The 21,568-nt window shown below is 40.4% G+C and overlaps 1 protein-coding gene across 1 annotated transcript in view; it reads left to right on the top strand.

Annotated features, from left to right (window-relative positions):
• LOC124607395 (receptor-type guanylate cyclase gcy-19) overlaps positions 1-21,568 on the top strand; it is a 444,813-nt gene that overhangs the window by 208,006 nt on the left and 215,239 nt on the right. Inside the window, exon 4 of the mRNA XM_047139717.1 lies at positions 9,491-9,616. Within this exon, the coding sequence (XP_046995673.1) occupies positions 9,491-9,616 (126 nt within the window). The remainder of the gene's footprint in view (positions 1-9,490; positions 9,617-21,568) is intronic.

Raw genomic sequence — 21,568 nt, 5'->3', positions numbered from 1 at the left:
TGTTAATAAATGAATGAGTCTATTCCTGTTCTATAATAATAATAATAATAATAATAATAATAACTGATAATGTAACAATGTAATGATCTGTAATTATATTACGATTAACACGATTTTGAGGGGATAGACATTTTGGTGTGACATCTTGAGTGTAGGCCTGTGTGGACGTACCGTGGGTCATAAAAGGCTGTGTATCAGTCTAGAGTACATGATAACAGTGTATTTTCGTTCCCCTGAGCTCAGCATGTCATTCATCAGACCGGATGTTGACTCTGGCTCAGTTTTCCAAATGGACTGAGGCAAGAAAATGGAGATACACTTGTTCGTGGTCCTAGATTGTGTTCGGTGGTGCAGTACAAAACTATGTTTGATATTGTGAGTTACTAGGTGTTCAAAAGAGCATTACGCAACAGGGACTACCGAATGAGACAGCGCAGTTGTTAAGATACTGACTTCATATTCGGAGGTATGGAGTTTGCTCTGTCCTTCCATCCTTATTCCGGTTTTCCGTGGCTTTCTTAAATCATTTCATGCACTTATACGGCTGCTTCCTTGAGCAAGGCCACGACCGAGCACCTGACCTATCTTCGTGAAACTCACGAATTTTTTAAAGCCAAATTAAAAATAACTTTTGCACATGAACGACGACATCACCTAGAAAACTATGCACTGCTACAAACATATAGATGAAATAATCACGGCATATAAAGGGACTGAAGAACAAACAGAAACTTTTTTAAGTAAGTTCAATATTTTACACAAAAAAATCACTTCATCATAGAACACCAGAAAGATAACAAACTTAACTTTTTAGACATGAGAGTAACACGTACTAACCATACCCTGAACATCAGTGTGCACAGAAAACCAACAAACAGAGACACTGTTACTGATAAGTTAACCACACACCCCATTTCATATAAACAAACTGCATTCAGAGCTTTCTTAAACAGAGAACAGAAATTCCCACTTAGTGCTGCTGACAATGAGAGAGAAATTATCACAATCAGATCCATTGCACATAACAACAGGCATCATCAACACGAAATAGATGCACTTTCAGAACATATAACAAAAATCAGAAGCAAACAAATTAACTTAGCCACCACGTACGAAACATACAAAAAACCTAAGTATACTCGTATAACTATGCCACTTTTAGGGTCATTTCAGACAAAATAGTCATGCTGTTCTGTTCAGAAACGCAGATAACGGGATCGTCTTCGCTGCCACAAACAACTTAAGGAATAACTTGATGTATGACATCTCACAACCAGCAGCGAAAAGCAAATCAGGGATTTACAAAGTTCCATGCAGTCACTGCAACAAATACTACGTTGTCCAAATGGGGAGATACTTTAAAACGCGTTTTCGATAATATTGTATTGTTTCAGATTTGATAAAGTTAACAAGTCACCTATAGTGAAGCATATAGACTCAACAGGACACATTGTTGCAATGGACAACGATCTTAAAGTGCTGCATACTTTAGGGAAGAACTGGAAAGAGGACATCTTGGAGGAAACGGAAATATTCATTCATGGCTAAAAGTGGACACATTATAGATTTCAAGAACTCATATTTCTTCGCCAATTTCAATTCAGTATTGCTAAAATAGAAATTCGGCCTTCCCTGAGAAGTTTCTGCCCTCTACAGTGCTCTCTGGTACTAGGGAAGCTATTCCCCGACATGTCCAACCGTCCTAGTTGATCATTTGTCTCTTTGATTCTGGGGAGAACCTCCTCATTTCCTGTTCTAAAAGTTCATCTAACTTCCAGCCTCCATCAGTAGCAACTCATCTCTAACTGTTCCATAATTTTCTTTACATTTTAGCTACAATCTAACTAAACATCAATATTAAGGACGATCTAAAGGAATTTTACTATTTTGGTAGCGAAATAACGCATGCCCTCCCAAGGACACTTCCTTATCGAAGGTACATTCAGTACCGGGCGGGAGGGTTTGCGTGCTCCAGCTAAGTTGAGGGCTATGCTGGCTGGACAGGCCTCAACGGGAGAGCCAGACGAAACGTGTTCCACCTAGGGAAGGAGGATCTCTACAGGCGTGGTGAAGCAAACACTCCTAGTGGAGTAAACCCTGATATGAAATCCTGGTCCTCCAAGTTGGGGTTGGGTCAACGGGCCAGCATCGTATTATCCACAAAAAACTTTTACAAGTTTGTGAATCTACAACGGAGCCTCGGAAATCGGACAGAAACTCTTTAAGACAATTATTTGGCAAGTAAAAGGACATTGAGAGTTGGTACATGGCACATTCAAAGTCTGACAAATAAACACGCCGAAATAGAGAATGAAATTAGTCGACTGAAGGTGGACATAACTATCCTGTCAGGAATAAAAGCCGGCCGGAGTGGCCGTGCGGTTCTGGGCGCTACAGTCTGGAGCCGCGAGACCGCTGCGGTCGCAGATTCGAATCCTGCCTCGGGCGTGGATGTGTGTGATGTCTCTAGGTTAGTTAGGTTTAAGTAGTTCTAAGTTCTAGGGGACTGATGACCTCAGAAGCTGAATCCCATAGTGCTCAGAGCCATTTAGAAACAAAAAGGAAGGGACAAGGGAATGAAAAATTTGGAAATTTCATCAATTTTTGGTAAACATAAACGAGCAAAAGCAGGCGTTTCCATTCTAATTAACAAAGCTCTGAGCACTTTTACAAGGATTACGCATTCTTATGCGAAAGAACTGTCACTATTACTATCAAGTTATATGGCACTGAAACCCCTGTAATGTTGTCCAAGTGGACTATTGGTGACGTGTTTGTTAAGTAGAAGCGCGAAGGTACAACCACAGCTAAACTAAGACCAGACAGAACTCGTGTACTGACAGATAGGGACTCAAGCATTGCGGACGGTGGTCGTAAAAAACGGCATGAACTCAGCGGAAGGAATTATTCACGAGCAATAAAATGCAAGCAGCAGTCCACCTAGCACAATGACTGTGTGTAGGGCGTTGCAAAGAACGGGGTACAATGATCGAGCAGCTATTCATAAGCCATTCTAATCTACATTTGAGGTGGGGTAAAGAGCGGCGCCTCTGGATAGTGGATGGGGGAAGCGAGTGATTTGGTGTGATGAATCAGACTATACCATGTGTCAATATGATGGATGCGTCTGGGTTGGCTGCAGAAAGTCGCAAGTTGTCGAGCGTTCTTTGCTCGGCATGTGTAGGTTAAACATTAAAATGTTATTTCTGCTGAACCTCTCGGTGTGGTTTATATTTTGCCTGACTTGTGGAGATGATTGTCTTCATCTTCCTTCAGAGAAAAATTATTCTCGTTGCAAGGTGGGCCTCTTATGGTGTGGAGGTTAGTTTACCTCAGGCTGCAGAGGAGAAAATTATTCTTCCAGCAGGTCAGCGCAACGTTTTGTCCGCCTGTGGTGTAGTTGGTGGCCCAGTGCCATGATGAGCCGATTGTGGCATTGAAACGACTTTCCCTAGAAGGCAAGTGCGCTCTGCCGGATTCCGTCAAGCAAATGCGAAATTCCAGAGTCTTCGAGCAGCAGACGAGCTGAATATAGTCTTGGGAAGCGCAGACCGAGTTTCAGAGCTCCATTCTGCATCCTCTGCATCACCACGATGTGCGAGTCAGCGGCCTTGCCACACACCACAACCGCTTACTCCAATACGGGTCAAACCAGCGTTAGGTAAGGCGTAATGCCGTGATGCGGCGGCAGCGACGGTTGTGGGTTAAGCAGCTGATACAGCGCGAGAATCGAAGAGGATGCCTGGAGAATTTTACCTAGCATCTTGCGTAGTGCCAGCTGTGAAATAAGCAGGAGATGGTGTTAACGATATGCGGGTGCTTTTTGGGGGTAGGGTCGATCCTCCTACTACGCTTAGGTGACGTCCATCAATTGCGTGAGGTTTTTTTTTTTTTTTCTAAATTTGGACCCCCCCCCCCCCGCGCTCTTCCCCCATGTTAGATTTAGTGAGATACGGTGTGGCCTCCATTCCTCCACCTCACCTAAGGTTTACTCCATAATTTTTAAATTTATATGATATGTTCATGTCTTTGCTTCATACCACTAAAAATACCTCAAACATCTCTTCTACGTACTATATTTTGTTCTGTGAAATTAGAGGCGAAAATGGTAATAACGTTTAATGTGCACTACAACGAGTTCATTTAAAGTAAATGTCTTGAAAGCTGCCAAATGGCTCTCTACATACCGTTGTTTCTGCAAATAATTTTCGCAAATAAGCAAACACAAAACAATTTCGACACCATTTTCCCTAATTCTTCACTCATTCCCTGGTCATCCAACTGTTTCCTCTATTGCAATGACTGGACACGTGACATGCGGGTCTTTTGGTGCAGGAAGACGGTCATTAGACGTTTTTACCAGTATATCCTCCTCGAGCAGCTAGTACGGCCTATTGCCCTAGGTGCACAGCTCCTTGTCACCCCGACTGGTGACTACGCGCGTTGGTCAAACCACGACCACAGGCGGTCGCGGGGTTCCGTGCAGCACCGACCTGTGGGTCTGCAGCTTTACACCAGGAACAAAGTAGACGCTGCAAGTCTTGCAGCATCTGGTATGGGTGGTAAATCATTCATCAAAAGAGATGGGCATTAGTAACAGTAAGGCCTTTGGGAATAGCTCAGATGTTTGGAGTGTACCTGGAGAGATGGCCGAAGCAGGAGCGGTGCGAACGACTTCCCACCGTGTTCCTAGTCGGTTCTCTCGTCACTTGAAAAGTCGGTTGAGATGGAAGCATGAAACGTCCGCGAACCACGGTAGGAAGTATACCTCTCAGTGGCCTGCAGAAATAGCGATTTTCTCACTTGACCACCTGCAAATGCAAGTTAAAATTTGAGCATGATTCGAGATTTATAGAGGCGCATATAATGGGCGTCTTAACATTAAGTACAAATATAAGATCTGCAACGAATACTGGCTTCTTTCCGACATAGTCTGCATGACATTGTTCACTGGACAAAAAGGCTCCGCGAAAACAGTATTAACCGTTTTGACGGATCCTTAAAAACTTCACGTTTTATTGATATATTATACACGATGTCACTGAACCTTTACTTACGTAGCAGATGAAAGACAACATTGTTTGTACCTTCATTTAAACTGTATGATTATGTAGCTTACCGATCTCTTCATTTATCTGATCACTAAGAGAATTCTTGTCGGTGAACCTCAGCGTAGCTTCCTTCCACAAACGAATAAGTTCTTGCTAGAACGTTCATTTCGAGTTGTTGGCATGCCGTTTAACGTGGGAGTGTAAACGTTTCGAGAGAAATTCGTGTTGAACACAATGACATTGGCTTTATGTGCCTTGCAGAATATCCCAACTGACTCCTGACTGTCACACAACGATCTCTACTGGCACAGCAGGGAACTTGTCCGAATGAAATCTGACACTAGCGCGGCAAATGTTTTAAATCAGGTATTCCCAGGCATACACGCGTGTAAACCATTCCGTTCATTTTAGAGACGCCATAAGGATTGGTGGGTACGTTAATATTGTCTATGCTCATGATTAATTTCAAAAAATGAAATTTTATCCGTTATAATGATGTGTATTCTCTGAAAAGTTGACGTGAGAATTTCATTGTCCCCCTCCCTTTACAGGAGATTTAGTGGGATTTTGCAGGACTTCTACACCTCCCCCCGCCCTCATTTTTAGCTCTATTAATTAATGGACGTCACCTTAAGACAGCGCTAATTGCGCAAAAATATTAACACACTGTACACCGCTGTATACTGTGTGCAGTGGAGGAACAGTTCAGATACGATGATTATTTGTGTTTTACAACAGCGTCGGAGAGACAGTGGTTTTTGGACAGTTACGTTCGTGAACTGGATTGGCTCCCGAAGTCCCGACCGATACCCAATGGAAAACTTTCGAAATGACTTAGAATGTCGATTTCCCTTTCGGTTGGTAAATGGTCTAACACAGAGGCCTGGGCAGCAACAGTTGTGTATTTTAAAAACAATTCAGTGATCGACTTCACTAAGTGGAAAACTATAGGACAAATTAATTTTGTCTAAGAGGAGCAATATGAGGTCTTTCGATTGATCCTTTCTCTGATAATAATTTATGTGGACGACTATAATGTTGATAACACTAACAAGTTACCAATACAGGAAATATTAAATAAGGCTTTATGGTCTGTTAGAATATTTGGTTAATATAGATACAATTCTAGAAGGAATTATAGTCTGCACTCTTGTTGAGTAATTACAACTTTGGCACACAAGGAAGTGAAATACACAGCTGTACAACTAATTTTCAGTCTACCTACGGATAAAAGAAACGTCTGACAAATAGCATAACTTTTTTCAACTGGAGACGAAGCTTGTTTCTCCTTAATATGGCTTCAATACCATAGAATAATTCCTAATCAGATTTAAGTATCCACATACGTACCAGTAAAGGTTGAAATTTTGTTATAAACTTACTTTTTCAATTTCCATGATTCACATCACAGTATCTGTTCTAAATTTGACCTACGAAGTACAAAATAAATGAGCTAAGCGTTACCAGATGTTGTGCAATGTGACCATACACGGTGCCACACCATATCTATTATTGAGGGTAAATTTTTTTTCAGCATAAAGACAAAGCTAGTTATTTCCTTTCACCTTTTAATTGGGGGGCACAGTCCTTCACAGACAGATGCCCCAATCCGAATTTGCAGGGCGAACGCGATGCAGACAGCGCTTCAACATTCGGCAGGCTTTACGTTCCTGCGAGCTTCCTAAGAGTAAGTGCCTCGAGGAGACAAAGACACTCTTTTCCTGGAGGCGCCGCATCGCAGAGCAGGCTGTTTCGCCGCCTGCAGCGTGCTGTGGCGCCGTCTATCCGACCTCAGCCATGAATAACGCAGGCCCGTGTCTTGAGCCCTGAGGTAGACGCGCAACGAAGATGGTGCCAAGTTCCCCATACCCCTCCCCCCCCCCCCCAACCCCGCCGTCCCCCAAGCCGCAAACCACTGTCGAACGTAAGAGATCCTTGTGGAGATCTGTAACGTGATCTACGCAACTAACCTCGTTTTACAGTCACTGGTTCACACAACTAGCATCCAAAATCGTCTTTTTCTGTGTCTTCCATAATGTGACTAACATCTTACATTCCGAATGTTTCGCTTGTTTTACACTAATACACGCTTTCCATAAATATGTTGATACAGCTTCATTAACGTGCACATCTTTCAGTTACTGAAAAAGGCTGTTTTGTCGCTAAAAAATCGTCAAAAGCAAGTATCAGGAAGGATGGACACTCTACCCTGCCATCTGGCAGTCCTGATTTAAGCTTCCCTTCATTACCCAGAATTATGTCTTGCAAATGCCGAGATGATTCCAGACAGCCTTGTTAAGCTAGACTTGTAAATATATAAGTGCCAATATATAGGCGTGATAGAATGAACAAGGAGGTATAATTTGTTTCAGCGATTCGGAGATGGTATGCAATAGAGCCAGCTGGAGTATACTGCGGAGCATTTTAAAGGATACTAGTACAGGCTGGAAAGACAGAAATTTAATAAAGGAGATGTACACAAAGCGAAAACTAAGTAGAGAATGAGCAGACGCAGAAGATGAGCATTGGATGGGGTGTTTGGCAAGGATGCTCATGTCACCGAAGCTGTTCAGGAGACAGCTAATAGGTAAGGCCTTTAGGACGCAAGAGGCATTGTAACTGGAGGAGAATGGATAAAACCGAGCGAGGTGGCACAGTGGTTAACACACTGACCTCGCAGTTGGGGGACGATGGTTCAAATACCCTTCCGATCATCCAGATTTAGGTTTTCTATGATGTCCCTACGTCACTCCAGGCAAATTCCATGATAGTTCCTTTAACAGGGCACGTTTGATATCTTTCCTCATCCTTAAAAAAACCATCCGAGCTTGTTTACTGTCTCCAGTGAACTCACTGTCGACTGGACGTTAACCACTGACCTTCCTTCCTTGTTGATAAAAGAACTAGCTTATAAAATACGGGGAGGACCAAGAAGCACTGGCGGAATCAGGAGCTACAGCAGACGTTGAAGTGTATTGTAAAAAGGGACGAGGAGTATGGAATGAAAATAAACATCGAAGAAACAAAAGTTGTGAGAATAATTAAGAAGAAAACGACAGTTAACATAATCTTAGACGGGGAAAAGATAGAACACGTGTGATTCTTTCTGTACCTAGGAAGTATAATGACAGGGAACGAAATTTATACTGAAGAAATAAGGAGGATGATGTCCACGGGGAAGAGAAGATTTTAAAAGGTGAAGCAATCGTAATGCTATACACTCGTAGAAGCGAATCTTAGGAGCTAAAAAGGAAGAGGACAGATATCCAGAAAGTTTTCAAATGGGGCAACAGAGAAGAACGTCTAAGGTGAAGCGAACTGACGGACATAAGTATGAAGCAGTAATGAAGGAAACAGGCGAGGAAAGAGGATCAGAAAGAGGAAAAAGAGTCTTCACTGGGTCGTGTACAACGTGTAAGTTGGCTGTTTATGTTTTCTTATTGTTAACGCCACGTAGCGCTCTGTATGAAAATCACTGGCTGTGCTGTGTGCAGTCTGTGGCTAGTTTGCATTGTTGTTGGGCAGTTGGCTGTTAACAGCGTGTAGCGTTGCGCAGTTGGAGGTGAGCCGCAAGCAGTGGTGGATGTGGGGAGTGAGATGGCGGAGTTTTGAGAGCGGATGATCTGGACAGAGACAGTAAATTTGTAAGACTGGACGTCATGAACGGATATATATTATGACTTTTGAACACCTTTAAGGTAAATACATTGTTTGTTCTCTATCAAAATCTTTCATATGTTAAATATGCCTATCAGTAGTTAGTGACTTCAGTAGTTAGAATCTTTTATTTAGCTGGCATTATTGGCGCTCGCTGTATTGCAGTAGTTCTAGTAACGAAGATTTTTGTGAGGTAAGAATTCGTGAAAGGTATAGGTTAATGTTAGTCAGGGCCATTCTTTTGTAGGGATTACTAAAAGTCAGGTTGCGTTGGGCTAAAAATATTGTGTGTCGGTTTAAGCACAGTCATGTATAATTTTTCTAAGGGGACGTTTCAAACGTGAGAACTGTCTCTACAAGGTATTATAGAGGGAAAAGTGGAAGGAATGAATGAAACGAAGGGGAGAGTACTGGATTTCTATGCGACATTAAGAATGGAGGAACATACAAATAGATGAAGGAAGACACTCAGAACAGGACACAATGGAGCACCTCCAGTTGAAACTTGTCATGAGACAGAGACACCAAAGAAAAGGGGTGGAATTAGAGCAGCCTTATGAGTTTTTTGTATCTTTACATTGTACTTCGTTCTGTCGACTAATTACTGTTTCTTGGGTTTTGTAAAAGATTTTTCTCTTTTTCCCGTCTTCTTATCTGTAGCCGCTGCTATGTGTGATAAGCTCAGTTCACTAGCTGACAAGCCTCATGCTGTGCCTGATGTGCGTGTTTATTGTGAGTCGCCTGTTTCGGTACCCTGAAAGTTTCGAACGGTGTCGTTTCAGGCGTAAGACCTACTCAGACGAGAGCACGCTGCCCGAGGTGCTGCACTGGTACACGTCTGTGAACGCCGCCATGTTGGAGCACCTCACCAACCAGATCAAGGAGACGGACAGCAGTGGTGTCTGGAGGTGAGTGCATACTGCAACCTTGCATCCGTTTTAAATTATTGCTTGCTTGCGAGGTTGAAGGCATGGAACCAAATGTACGATCGATTTTTATAAGCCTTTGACCTTCCTGTCTATCAATCTAAGTACAAACGTAGGCCGATGGAAAATAGTTCCAGTGATATATACAATTTATAAACTTACTGCAAAATATCAACTGCGTAAAATATTTTATTGTACCTGGAGTGATTTAATTGTTTCTCAATAAATATTTAACAGAGTTTTCCCATCATCAATTAAAAATAGTAAGCGAGGGCTTAAATACGATTTTATTACAACCCCTAAATAAAGTTGCAATTTTACGAATCGTAAGTAAAGTTCTTTGCTAAACTGTTTCACAGCCTGTCAACAAGATAGACACATTTTGCTAAGTGTATAATGGGCGTCATTCGCGGAATTTCAAGGTGCGCCCACTGTGCACAAAAACAGCTATTCGCCGCCCAGAAATCCATGTGCAACATTTCACTGCATCGCTACCTAGAAGCGAGTCCTTTCCTCACCGCAGTAAAAACGAGACCTCTCTCCACCGTGTCTCACGAAGCACTTCCTTCACTGCATCCCAGACGCCACCTCCTTCCCTCACTGCGTCCCAAATAGAGCTCCCACTGTACTACTCTAATCCAAAGCGTCTCACTACATTCGCTTCTCATTATGTCCAACTTCCATTGATGCCTCCTAACCACTGCAATTGTCAGTTAAGCTAGTCACAGCAATTTGCAGAAAATTCAAAATTTTCCGACCAGTACGGCAATTATAGTGACAAAACGATATTAATAGGCGCTAATACATTGAACATTTTCGTATAAAACATGACACAGTTATTTTAATGCTCGCTCATGAAATGATCATTTAATACTTACAATTTTGTGTAGATCTGATCATCTGTGATAAATTCTATAAAAATGTTCCTAAAAATTCGTATACAGGGTAATCACCAGAAACTTGCAACTTAAATATTGCGTAAAAGGGAAATTTCTACTGACGCGCTTTCTTCACAGAATTGATTGCTTGTCAGGGTCTCACATTGTTAGCCTATCAATTGATTGTAATAACATTTAGAAAGTGTATTTTTTGAGCAAACATATACTTTTTCAATGGGACAATGCCTGTTGACATTAAAAAACTTAAAGTAGGGTCAATTAGAATGTGAGAGGTGTTTGTTGCAAGACTCTAGTGCGTGTCGTTTACGAGATACCGTATTTTGAAAAGTACCTTCTGCTCATCAGTAGCATTTTCCATTTCCGCAATATTTGCGGTGCAAGTTTTAGTGATTCATCCTGCATGTAGCACCGTTTTCCATCTATTCTTCATTGTGTTTCTTTTGCTGCTGCCAAAAGTTCGTTATAATTCACTGATTTCATTGCATTAGGGTAATGAGGGTTGAAACAAACGTTAAAATATGGAGATAAAAGGATAATTAATGTAGGAAAAAAAGACCTTAACTGCATGCTGTGGTGTGTTATTACTTATTTTTTTACATTACTCATTCACTGATATTATTGCATTGATGTTGTTTGTTAATGCCGACGGATAAATAAATACATTCATCCAGAACGTCGCTCTATCAGTTTATAGCATTCGTTAAGTACCACCTAAAGACGCATTGATGATTAATCTACTGTGCTGCTCTGTACACGGTTATTAAAAACATCCAAAATGTTATTAAAGTTCACAAGTATTATCATCATAGATACAAAAATAACACAGAGTTTGCTTTATGCTAATACGAAATCTTAAACCTCCTTGTTTGGCATTACTCTTTTTTATATGCAGTGGTCTTTAGAATTGGAACAAATTAGGGAACTTGAGTCAAGAATTTCAAAATAATCGAACTTTTGAGGACTCGATATTTACTGTATAATGGTATATCATTCTGTAGACAAGTAATACATCCTTATTCCAGCATCTATGGTTGGCATGATGATCAAAAATGTAGTCATTCGGTTTGAATCATTGCAGATGTGTGGCTTCCACATGCATACACTCCTAGATATTGCATGAATGGGCAAAAGGTTTTATTTATTTACAAATTTCGAACTATTTATTGCAAATTTGCTGCAAAATTCTGTAGATAGAGAAATCATTAGAGAATTTGGTGTTAAACAAAATTAGCACACATAATTTGCCAAATTCTTATAAATGCGATAACTAAAGTAAAATTTGTAGGAGAAACTTCTCAGCCATTTGAAATGAAAACCCATGTTAGACAAGGGGATAGGTTATCTCTTCTAACATTTAAGTGTCTTTTAGAAAAAAGTGCTGGTTTTTGAAATGAAATTAGTTTCTAATAAGATAAACTGCCTGACTGTTGCAGACAATTTTACAATAATTCTACAAAATATGAGAGAAGCAGTTACTCAACCAAATCCTATGGGGAGAACAGCCAACACAACTGGTGTCAACATTTCAGGTGGAATATTCAAAATTTATGAACTGTTGAATGTGACAATACGATAGCTGCGAATCCAAATAATGAAAATTTATGACATTTATAAAAAAAAAGGCACCAAACAACCTGGAGGGAAACAGAAAATAGTCAATTTATTATCTTGGAGCAACTACACAGCAGAAAAGATTAGAAAAAATTTCAGTATATACAAAGAGGATATGGAGTAACTATAAATGTTTACTGCGAGAAATGTCTCTCTAGAACAACAAAACTAAAACACTATACCACAATAGTAAGGCCAGAGTATTTATATGTACGTGAATTCTTAAAGATGAATTGTAAGTTGGACAGAAATGAGGTACCTGAAACACAGGTTATTAAATAAGTAACATTTTCATTGCGTAGGGTCTGCAGCTTCAATGAATTTTTTGAATGCTTTCTTGAAGCTTTCAGCTGCCATTTTCTTTATTTCCTGTACGATTGTACAATTTCGGCATTAGGCCATATTCAAGAATTTTATGGATGATTTTGGTAACAGATTATTTCATATACGTCGTTGCTCCTAAGACATCATGTTATGGTCATAAATCAGTTCGAGGTGTTCGCGATTTTTTAGGAGCACTTTACTTTCCAGCAGTCGTTGCAATCCTAAAATAGCGTGAACACCTCGAACTGATACGCCGTGTATTTGTAACACCAACAAAAATTGTTATTCAGCGAAAGTAATTTTTATAAAAAGCGTTTTATAGTAAAAGTAAAGCGTGCAGAAAAAAGTCTTTGGGCGTGTGTATCTTGGAATATCCTCTCGTGAATTCGTGGGCAGTTCCACTGGAAGTGGTTCATTATGAGCTTTGCTTACTATTTTTTTATCTTCCTATTGACCAGGTAGGGTCACATAAAATGTTCATTTCCTGGTGTTTCTTTGTTGTTCCCCGTTTTTCCAGTACTATTACATCTTCTCCTCGTGTTTCTTTTCCGTTCTTTCGCTCATATTATTCCTGATATCTTATTCGTTCTACTTATAAGCCCTTGTAGGTTTAGCATTTTATCTTTAAAAGGGATTCTCTCCATTATTTACTATTCTTCGATATTATTGCTCTACAGTTTTTATCTTATTTCTGTAAGCCATGTCACTTTTGACTTCTTTTACCTGAAACACAGGAATATTTGTTTCGTTAGATTTTTCTCATCCATCCGATACTTTCAGTTTACCCTTAGGTGCAATATTGTTTATATTTTACGTAGCTCTTTGCATTGCTTCTCATTTCCTAAAGATCTGTTATTTGTATTGCAACTGTAACTTATCTTTTTTGAATAATTTCTTGAAGCCTTCAGGTGCCATTTTCATTATTTCCTGTACGATTGTACAATTAGGCCATTTTCAGGTATTTTATGGATGATTTTGGTAACAGATTATTTCATATACGTCATTGCTCCTATGGCATCATGTTACGCTTATAAATTAGTTCGAGGTGTTCATGCTATTTTAGGATTGCAACAACTGCTGGAAAGTAATGTGTTCCTAAAATAGAGTGAACACCTCGAACTAATTTAGAGCCTTTCCCACTCTATACACGGACAGCACGCTTATTGATATTACATGCACTGTGCGTGTTTCTGGCTAGCAATCAGTCTTCGCCAGGTGAGGCTGCTATCGCCTGGATGGGTTTATATTGGTACCAGGTCAGTGGTTTATAATGTTCTGGCTGATCAGTGTATATCCAGTTGCATAAGCGTTGTCATACACACTTTGTTCAATGTAGCGACAGCATTACAAAACGCCAGCAGAGAGCTATCAATCAGAAGAGGAGTAAGTACTATAGTCCACCCCTTATTTGTATTACCAAAAAATATTATTATTAAAATCATAAGTACTAAACTTACATACTGTATTTTGTTCCAACAGCACAACAGGTCCCTGATGCTATACTAGCGGAAATACTGCACCAGGACATACAATTGTTCGACTTACTACTGTCTGCGCGACCACAGCAACCCCTCAGACACTCTTCTGAGTTTATCAGACTGTCCTGCACCGTCACAGCCACAAGAGCAGCAGCTGTTGTAAGAGGCTCTATTCAGTGGTTCCAGAATACTGCCTTCCGCCGATACCTACAATCTGACTGCTAGTGAATTTAAATCTGTGAATTGACACTTGGCCCCTCATAGTGATTCTGACATATTACCTGAAATGGAGACTGTCCAATGGATCAGTACTAGAGTACAGTATACATGGGACAAGTGGGACTACGTGTGCAGTATGATGGAATACATTGAAAGAAAGATGACGACCAAGTCAAGCACAGCACTTACTCCTATTAACGTCAATATGTTTGGAAGGAAGGTGACTAAAGTCGATAAATATGAAATAATAATACTGGATATAACTTCAGGAGACACGTGCATACACATTAAACACAAAGGTGTCGTCAATTTGCATGAATAATACTGTATGTTAATGATCATCACAGACAGTTTATGTCACTGGCGCCAGAACATCAGAGGTGAGAATTATGATATTATAGACTACTTACTAATCCTAGTCTAAATATGAGGCGATTAGAACGATGTATAAATGCTTGTATTCCTCTTCCTCAGCACCAATATATACAACAGTTGACCCCATAAGAAGAAAAACTGTAGATGCGTAATTTACAAACGAAATACCTGTATATGTCGTTGTTCCTAAACGACTGAACACGATTCATTTTGAATATAAGGTCTTTAATAACCAATTATTTGCAAAATATTGTAGAACTGAATAATGGAATGTATATACATATGTAAATAAAAAATATCTCATACAAAAGTGATCTTATTTCCCCCCTCATCAACCCAATACTTTTAATCAAATATTTTATTCTTGAGTTTATCCACATAAGAAGCATGTAAAAAATGTATTACACAAAGTGTTGCTACATATCAAGTGTCATCGTTACTACCTGTGCTGGGCAGCACTGAGTGATGAAGTGCATGTGCCCAGCAGTCGTATGACTCATCTTGCTGTTGCTGCTGTGAATACCAACAGTGGTTGGGCTGGTTTAGCAGATAAGTCCCACTAGCCACTAGTCTGGCTATTTACATGTAATTCACTCATACAGTCATGTGAGAACGCTCGAAGTGTAAGTCTGTCAAAATAGAAAGCAGGGCAGCCTTCACATGAGGAGATACCACCCGAAATGATGTTGAATTTATTTTAGGGGATTTACAGGCTTAACATCTGTGGCAGCAAACACATCAGTATGCAAACGGTGTTCAGTCATGAGTCTCTGTCTGGTGGTGGTTTCCAAAAATCCCTAGTATAGTGATACCAAAGTCGTGTTGCCACAAATGAATTGATATATCTAAGCAAGACATCAACGCAAATTGCCTCGTTCAACGGAAAAACCCATTCTCCATCAGCGACACCGGGTGAAAATAAGATTTCTGCAGGTGACTTCCCACAACAACTAAGCAGTCTAACGAGAGAGAGTGCATATATTTAGAAGAGGACACCAGTTAACGATTCAGCTTGCTCTAGAGTCTAGACTGTTTACTAAGCTGGAAACTGTGTGTGTCCATCGATTCTACCAGAGAATATGGAGCAATCTGTTGGAGACAGCACTCAAAACTCCTTATCCATATGAAGAAACCATCGCTCAACTTTACAGTTCATGTTGTTTGTCAAAGCTGGTTAATAAGTGCAAACCAACCATGGGAGATGTAGGCACAGAGTTACTACACTCACATTTAAGTATGTTCATATATGCTACTACATTAAAGTGTTTATAAATGAAAACTATAAAATACTCTATATGCTACTGTAAATACATAGTCATTGCCAAGACCAAGTGGACGAAAACCCTTGCCACAAGAGCCTCATAATACGAGGGTCATTTAATAATTAAAGAGACAATTTGGTCTGGAGAAAAAAGAGTTTAGTTTTACAAAACAGTACTTTTCTACTTTTCAACATAATCTTCTTGAAGATTTATACACTTGTTCCAACAGGCTAAAAGCTTTCTTTATTCCGGCTGCAGAGAACTCTTTATCTTGATGTTTGGACCAATTTCCCACAAACTTTTTCACATCATCGTTGTCCTGGAACCTCTTCTCCCGTAATGCCTCCTTCAGTGCACCAAACAAATGGAAATCACTAAGTGCTAAATCAGGACTGTAAGGGGGATGAGGCAGTACTTCCGAGTTCATTTTTATCGATGGTTTTACTGGTTAGTTGAGCAATATGAGGAGGTGCATTGTCTTGCTGGAGAATCGCACATCTCCTCTGAGATCCACGACGTCTCTCTCTCATGGCTGGCTTCACCTTGTTTAAAAGCAAATCCGAATAGTACTAGCTGTTCACTGTACGCTGCTCTTCGAGATAATCACAAAAACCTGGACCTTCAGCATTCCAAAACAACGTCAACATGTCTTTTCCTGCCGATGCTTGGGTTTTGAATTTTTTCTGGACAGGTGAGCTGGTGTGCTTCCATTCCATGTTTTGTCTTTTTGTTTGTGACTCGTAATAATGAACCGAAGTTTCATTACAAGTTAAAATTTTGTTGAGGAAGTGCTCACCTTCTTTTTCATAATGTTCCTTTAGCTCTTTGCACACTCTCTACGTTGTTTCCTTGTGTAGCGTGTCAACTACTTTGGGAGCCATCTTGCACATGTTTTGCAATACTTCAGCTTTTTACAGATAATGTTATGAACTGTACCAGTACTAACTTCACTCTTATCAACTATTATTTCCACATTCACACGACGGTCGGCACTAATAATGTCATCAATTCGACTTTCAAGTGATGGAGTTGAAACTGCAACTGGTCGACCAGAACGGTGTTCGACAGTCACTAAGTCGCGACCATTTTTTAACTGCTCTACCCACTTGTAAAAATTTGAACGATTCATACAACCTTCACCATAAACTTTAGACATTCTATAGTATATATTCACTGGTTTCTCGCCTTCAGCAAGTAAAAAAATGAATAACAGAACGTATATATACTAAGATGGTATCTGTTCTTTCGGACATGTCCGAAAGAACAGATAGCATCGGTGACCATGCAGCTCGTTTAGAATGAAATTACAATGAAGTGAACACCCTTAGCTACTTACAGGCGTTGACATACGTCAACGGGGAGAGATGAAAATGTGTGCCCCGACCGTGACTCGAACCCGGGATCTCCTGCTTACATGGCAGACGCTCTATCCACAGAGGATAGTGCGACTGCAGGGATTTACCTCTGGTACGCCTCCCGCGAAAGCCACATTCTCAACGTATTGTCCTGCACTACATTCGTAGTGCCCCCGCCCATTATACTCATGTAAGCAGGAGATCCCGGGTTCGAGTCCCGGTTGGGGCACACATTTTCATCTGTACCCGTTGACGTATGTCAACGCCTGTAAGCAGAAGATCCCGGGTTCGAGTCCCGGTCGAGGCACACATTTTCATCTGTCCCCGTTGACCGTTGACATGTCCGAAAGAACAGATACCATCTTAGTATATATATAGTTAAGGCTCACCGGCCACTTGACCATCTTCTTCTTCTGTGCGAATGCACAACCAGTGCCCGAACTCTTACGGGAATCGGCAACGCGCCGCGAGTAATGAGTATAATGGGCGGGGGCACTACAAATGTAGTGCGGGACAATACGTTGAGAATGTGGGTTTCGCGGGAGGCGTGCCAGAGGTAAATCCCTGAAGTCGCGCTGTCCTCTGTGTCCTCGGTGGCTCAGATGGATAGTGCGTCTGCCATGTAAGCTGGAGATCCCGGGTTCCAGTCCCGGTCGGGGCACACATTTTCATCTGTCCCCATTGACGTATGTTAACGCCTGTAAGCAGCTAAGGGTGTTCATTTCATTGGAATAACAGAACGTTGTTCAACTAATGTGGACATTTCTAAGCGGACTCGCCTTCTTGAAACGTATTTGTGAGGTTATAAACAAAAGAATGCTGATGCATCAGTTGATCAGGGCTCATCCCAGTGATGCCAACTTAAAGCCATAAAAGTACCAAACTTGCCCTACAACAGTTTTTTTCCTCAGACCAAATTGTTTCTTTAATTATTGAATGGCCCTAGTAACTGATTGGCCCTGCAATAAACAATACTGAAAACAATAAGAAGAATGGACGTCCACTTCCCAATAATATACATGCTACAGTTATTGGGCCAACCAACTGTTGGAAGACCATTGTCCTATCATTGCTAACATATCCTGAGGGAGTCCAATTCGAGCATGCTAATATGTTCTCACAAACATTACTTCAGCCAAACAGCTGCTATTATAAGAAATTTTGCAGAGCATAGACAGAAGTTCAGTAATGCGAGTGATATTCCATCCCCCAAGAAAGTAGAGACCAACTAAGTTATCATATTTGACGATATTGCAGTAGAAAACCAGGATCAGATTCAGAAGTATTTTTGTCTCGGCCATCATATGAAAGTCATTGTCTTTTATTTGTGCTAGATATATTCCAGAATTCCAAAGACGTTGATGAAGCTAATGTGAACTTATTATGACCCAAACAAGACAAAGTGATTAAAAAAGTTGTAAAGCAGACTTGATCATGTAACATACTTATTAAAATGGTAACCAGTTCCAATCAATTATGATCATCTTCAGACCAACCTCTGAAATACAAATAATTTTGCAACTTAGAGGGATACAAAAATAATGAAAATTAAGAACTAGTATCCATAAAATGAAACAAAATTAATCGAAGGCTATATACCACTATGTAGTGAGTGGTAGGCAGAGTACAAACTAGATGTGCAAAGGCATTATTGTCGACTGCTGAGTAGCGTGAGTACAGTATATGTTAAATAGGAGAAGCTACGCCCATTGGCTGCCACACTGCATCAGTAGGAGTCAAAGAGGCTAAATGCAAGGTAAAAATGTGTCAAAGTATTAACATTATATATATGAGAATAAACACAGGAATAATACATTAAATGATATTGGCATTAACTACTATGAACGAAAATTAATCAGTAAAACAATGATATAACGTAAATACGGGAACTCATAACGATCAGTTACGGGAAGGATAGTTGCCCTCTGTAGGCAGTACGTAAAAGTACAAAAAAATTTTGGGAACACGACTGCTGCAAATGTAATTGAAAGCAATGTCACTGGTTGTCATGGGACGGCACGAAGAATATCGATGTGATAGATCCGAAGCAAGCAGGCGATAAATCAAACTTATAATAGATATAGCCCAATGTTGTTGGTGGCTGTGGAGACGACGTTTCAGTAAATCACAGATGAATTGAAAAGCGGACGCTGTCAATCGCCATGCAGATGTACAGATTTGATGACTTGGCAGGCTTTACCAAAAATAATTTTAGGATTCTGTACAGTGCCCCTCAACAGAACTTGCTAAACACCCTCGAGGACACAGATTTATGCGCATTACAAAAACCAGCCATCTTTTTTACTAAATGAACAGTGGGACTTCGGAGCAAAATTATTTATGATCTTTTCGATGACTTGTTATAGAAAATTACTGTTCTTTTGTGTACTCTTTTTATCCTCTTTGAAATTATAGTCTACTTATTTTCCATGTTGATCAAGTTTGGTTGTTTGTATATTTTTTTCTATGCTCAATTCCCAGGCCAATTACTTTCAAGAAGCATATTTTGGTCAGTGATAAATCTTTTCCACATTCAAGTTGCAGGCCAACCAGTTTTAACGCTGCATACTTCGGTACGTTCACTGATCTTCACATTTCTGTTGTGCCCAGTGGTTTCTTGTCGCCAGTAAAACACTGGCACAATGTCTGCATTACCACAGATGAATCCCAGACACGACTTTTTCTCTCATCAGTTCCCAGCAGCTCATCGAATGTATACATCTCCATGGTGACCGACAGCATCCACATTTCGACGCAGCTGTTATTCACCAAAAATTTGCCTCCAAAGCGACCAACATCTTCAGCTTCTCGTCATTGGATCTTTGGTTTATCGTCTGCTTACTGCAAACGTATCACATCTTTGCACTGAGTCCATGACAACCAATGGCATCACTTTTAATTGTCTTTGCTGCGATAATGTTCATAAGATTCACGTATTGTCCACAAACGGCAACTATCCTTCCCAGAACCGGTTCTTCCTGGTTTCTGTGTTTACTTTTACTATTGTTTCGCCGATCAACTGCTGCTCATTGCAGTCGATGCCAATGTAATCTGCCGGCCAGAGTGGCCGAGCGGTCCTAGGCGCTACAGTCTGGAACCGCGCGACCGCTGCTGTAGCAGGTTCGAATCCTGCCTCGGGCATGGATGTTTGTGATGTCCTTAGGTTAGTTAGGGTTAAGTAGTTCTAAGTTCCATAGTGCTCAGAGCCAATGTAATATAACGTATTATTTCCCGTTTTACACTCACATTTATAATTTTAATATTTTTGACACATTTTTGCCTTATGTTTCGCCTCATTGTCTCCTACTGATGTACTCGTATTTCTGCAACTGTTGGGCAAAGTTTCTCCTATTTAACACAAAGCCTATTCACACTATTCAGCAATCAATTTTTGTGCCTTTGCACATATAGTTCATGCTCCACCTGCCACCTCCGCTCACTACCTGAGGTTATATGCATATCTTTTTACTAATTTTGTTTTACTTGTATAGTTCTTACTTTCTAACTTCCATTGTTTCTGTGTGCCTATAATTTGTTACATTATTTGCATTTCAGAGATTGGTCTGAAGATGATCCTACTTGATTGAAATCGGTTACAATTCTAATAAATATTTCATGCGATCAAGAGTGTTTTTAAAATGTTTTAAAATTTTTATATAGGTTGCTTTTTTCCAGTAATGGGTTCCAAAATGACAATGTGAATTCAAACCATATTTACCAGCATTTGTAGGAACTAACATGATATTCAGTTAATTTATTGCCATATGCAGGAATTGCTCCAGTGCTTTAAAGTCAGTGTACCAACTGTCAGTACGCTTGTAAACTATGGAAAAATTTGAAAGGATGCAGTGCACTCATTCCAAGGGGTTAGTGCACTGACTAAACATATATGTATATGTTGACAGACAAATTTAAGCAGTCAACACAAGGCTAACGGATTGGATGGCATTATTAACGCAGCGGAAACAAAAGGCGAGCCATGAATCCAAGGCGAAACAGTTTAATGCCAGAATCCAGTGATCTGAGGCATATATGGAGTGAAAAACTGAAGCAGTCAAGAGAAGTCTCAATGCACAATTAACGGAACGGAACTTGTGGGATAACTATAAAACTCGAGTTGTACGACATGCATGAAGGAATCCATTAACATAAATCTGAAATAAAAGAGTTAAATGGGAGAACAAACCACTACAACGAAATGAAAACCATTAGCTGCTATACGTCAACGGTGACAGATGAAAATGTGTGCCCCAACCAGGACTCGAACCTGGGATTTTCTGCTTACATGGCAGACGCTCTATCCATCTGAGCCACCGAGGACACAGACAACACTGCGATTGCAACGTATTGTCCCGCAGTACATTCGTAGTGCCCCCGCCCATTATACTCATTACTCGCGGCGCGTTGCCGA

This window comes from Schistocerca americana, chromosome 3 (genome assembly GCF_021461395.2).
Source record: "Schistocerca americana isolate TAMUIC-IGC-003095 chromosome 3, iqSchAmer2.1, whole genome shotgun sequence".
Lineage (NCBI taxonomy): Eukaryota > Metazoa > Arthropoda > Insecta > Orthoptera > Acrididae > Schistocerca > Schistocerca americana.
This window is presented reverse-complemented; position numbering and strand designations above follow the sequence as displayed.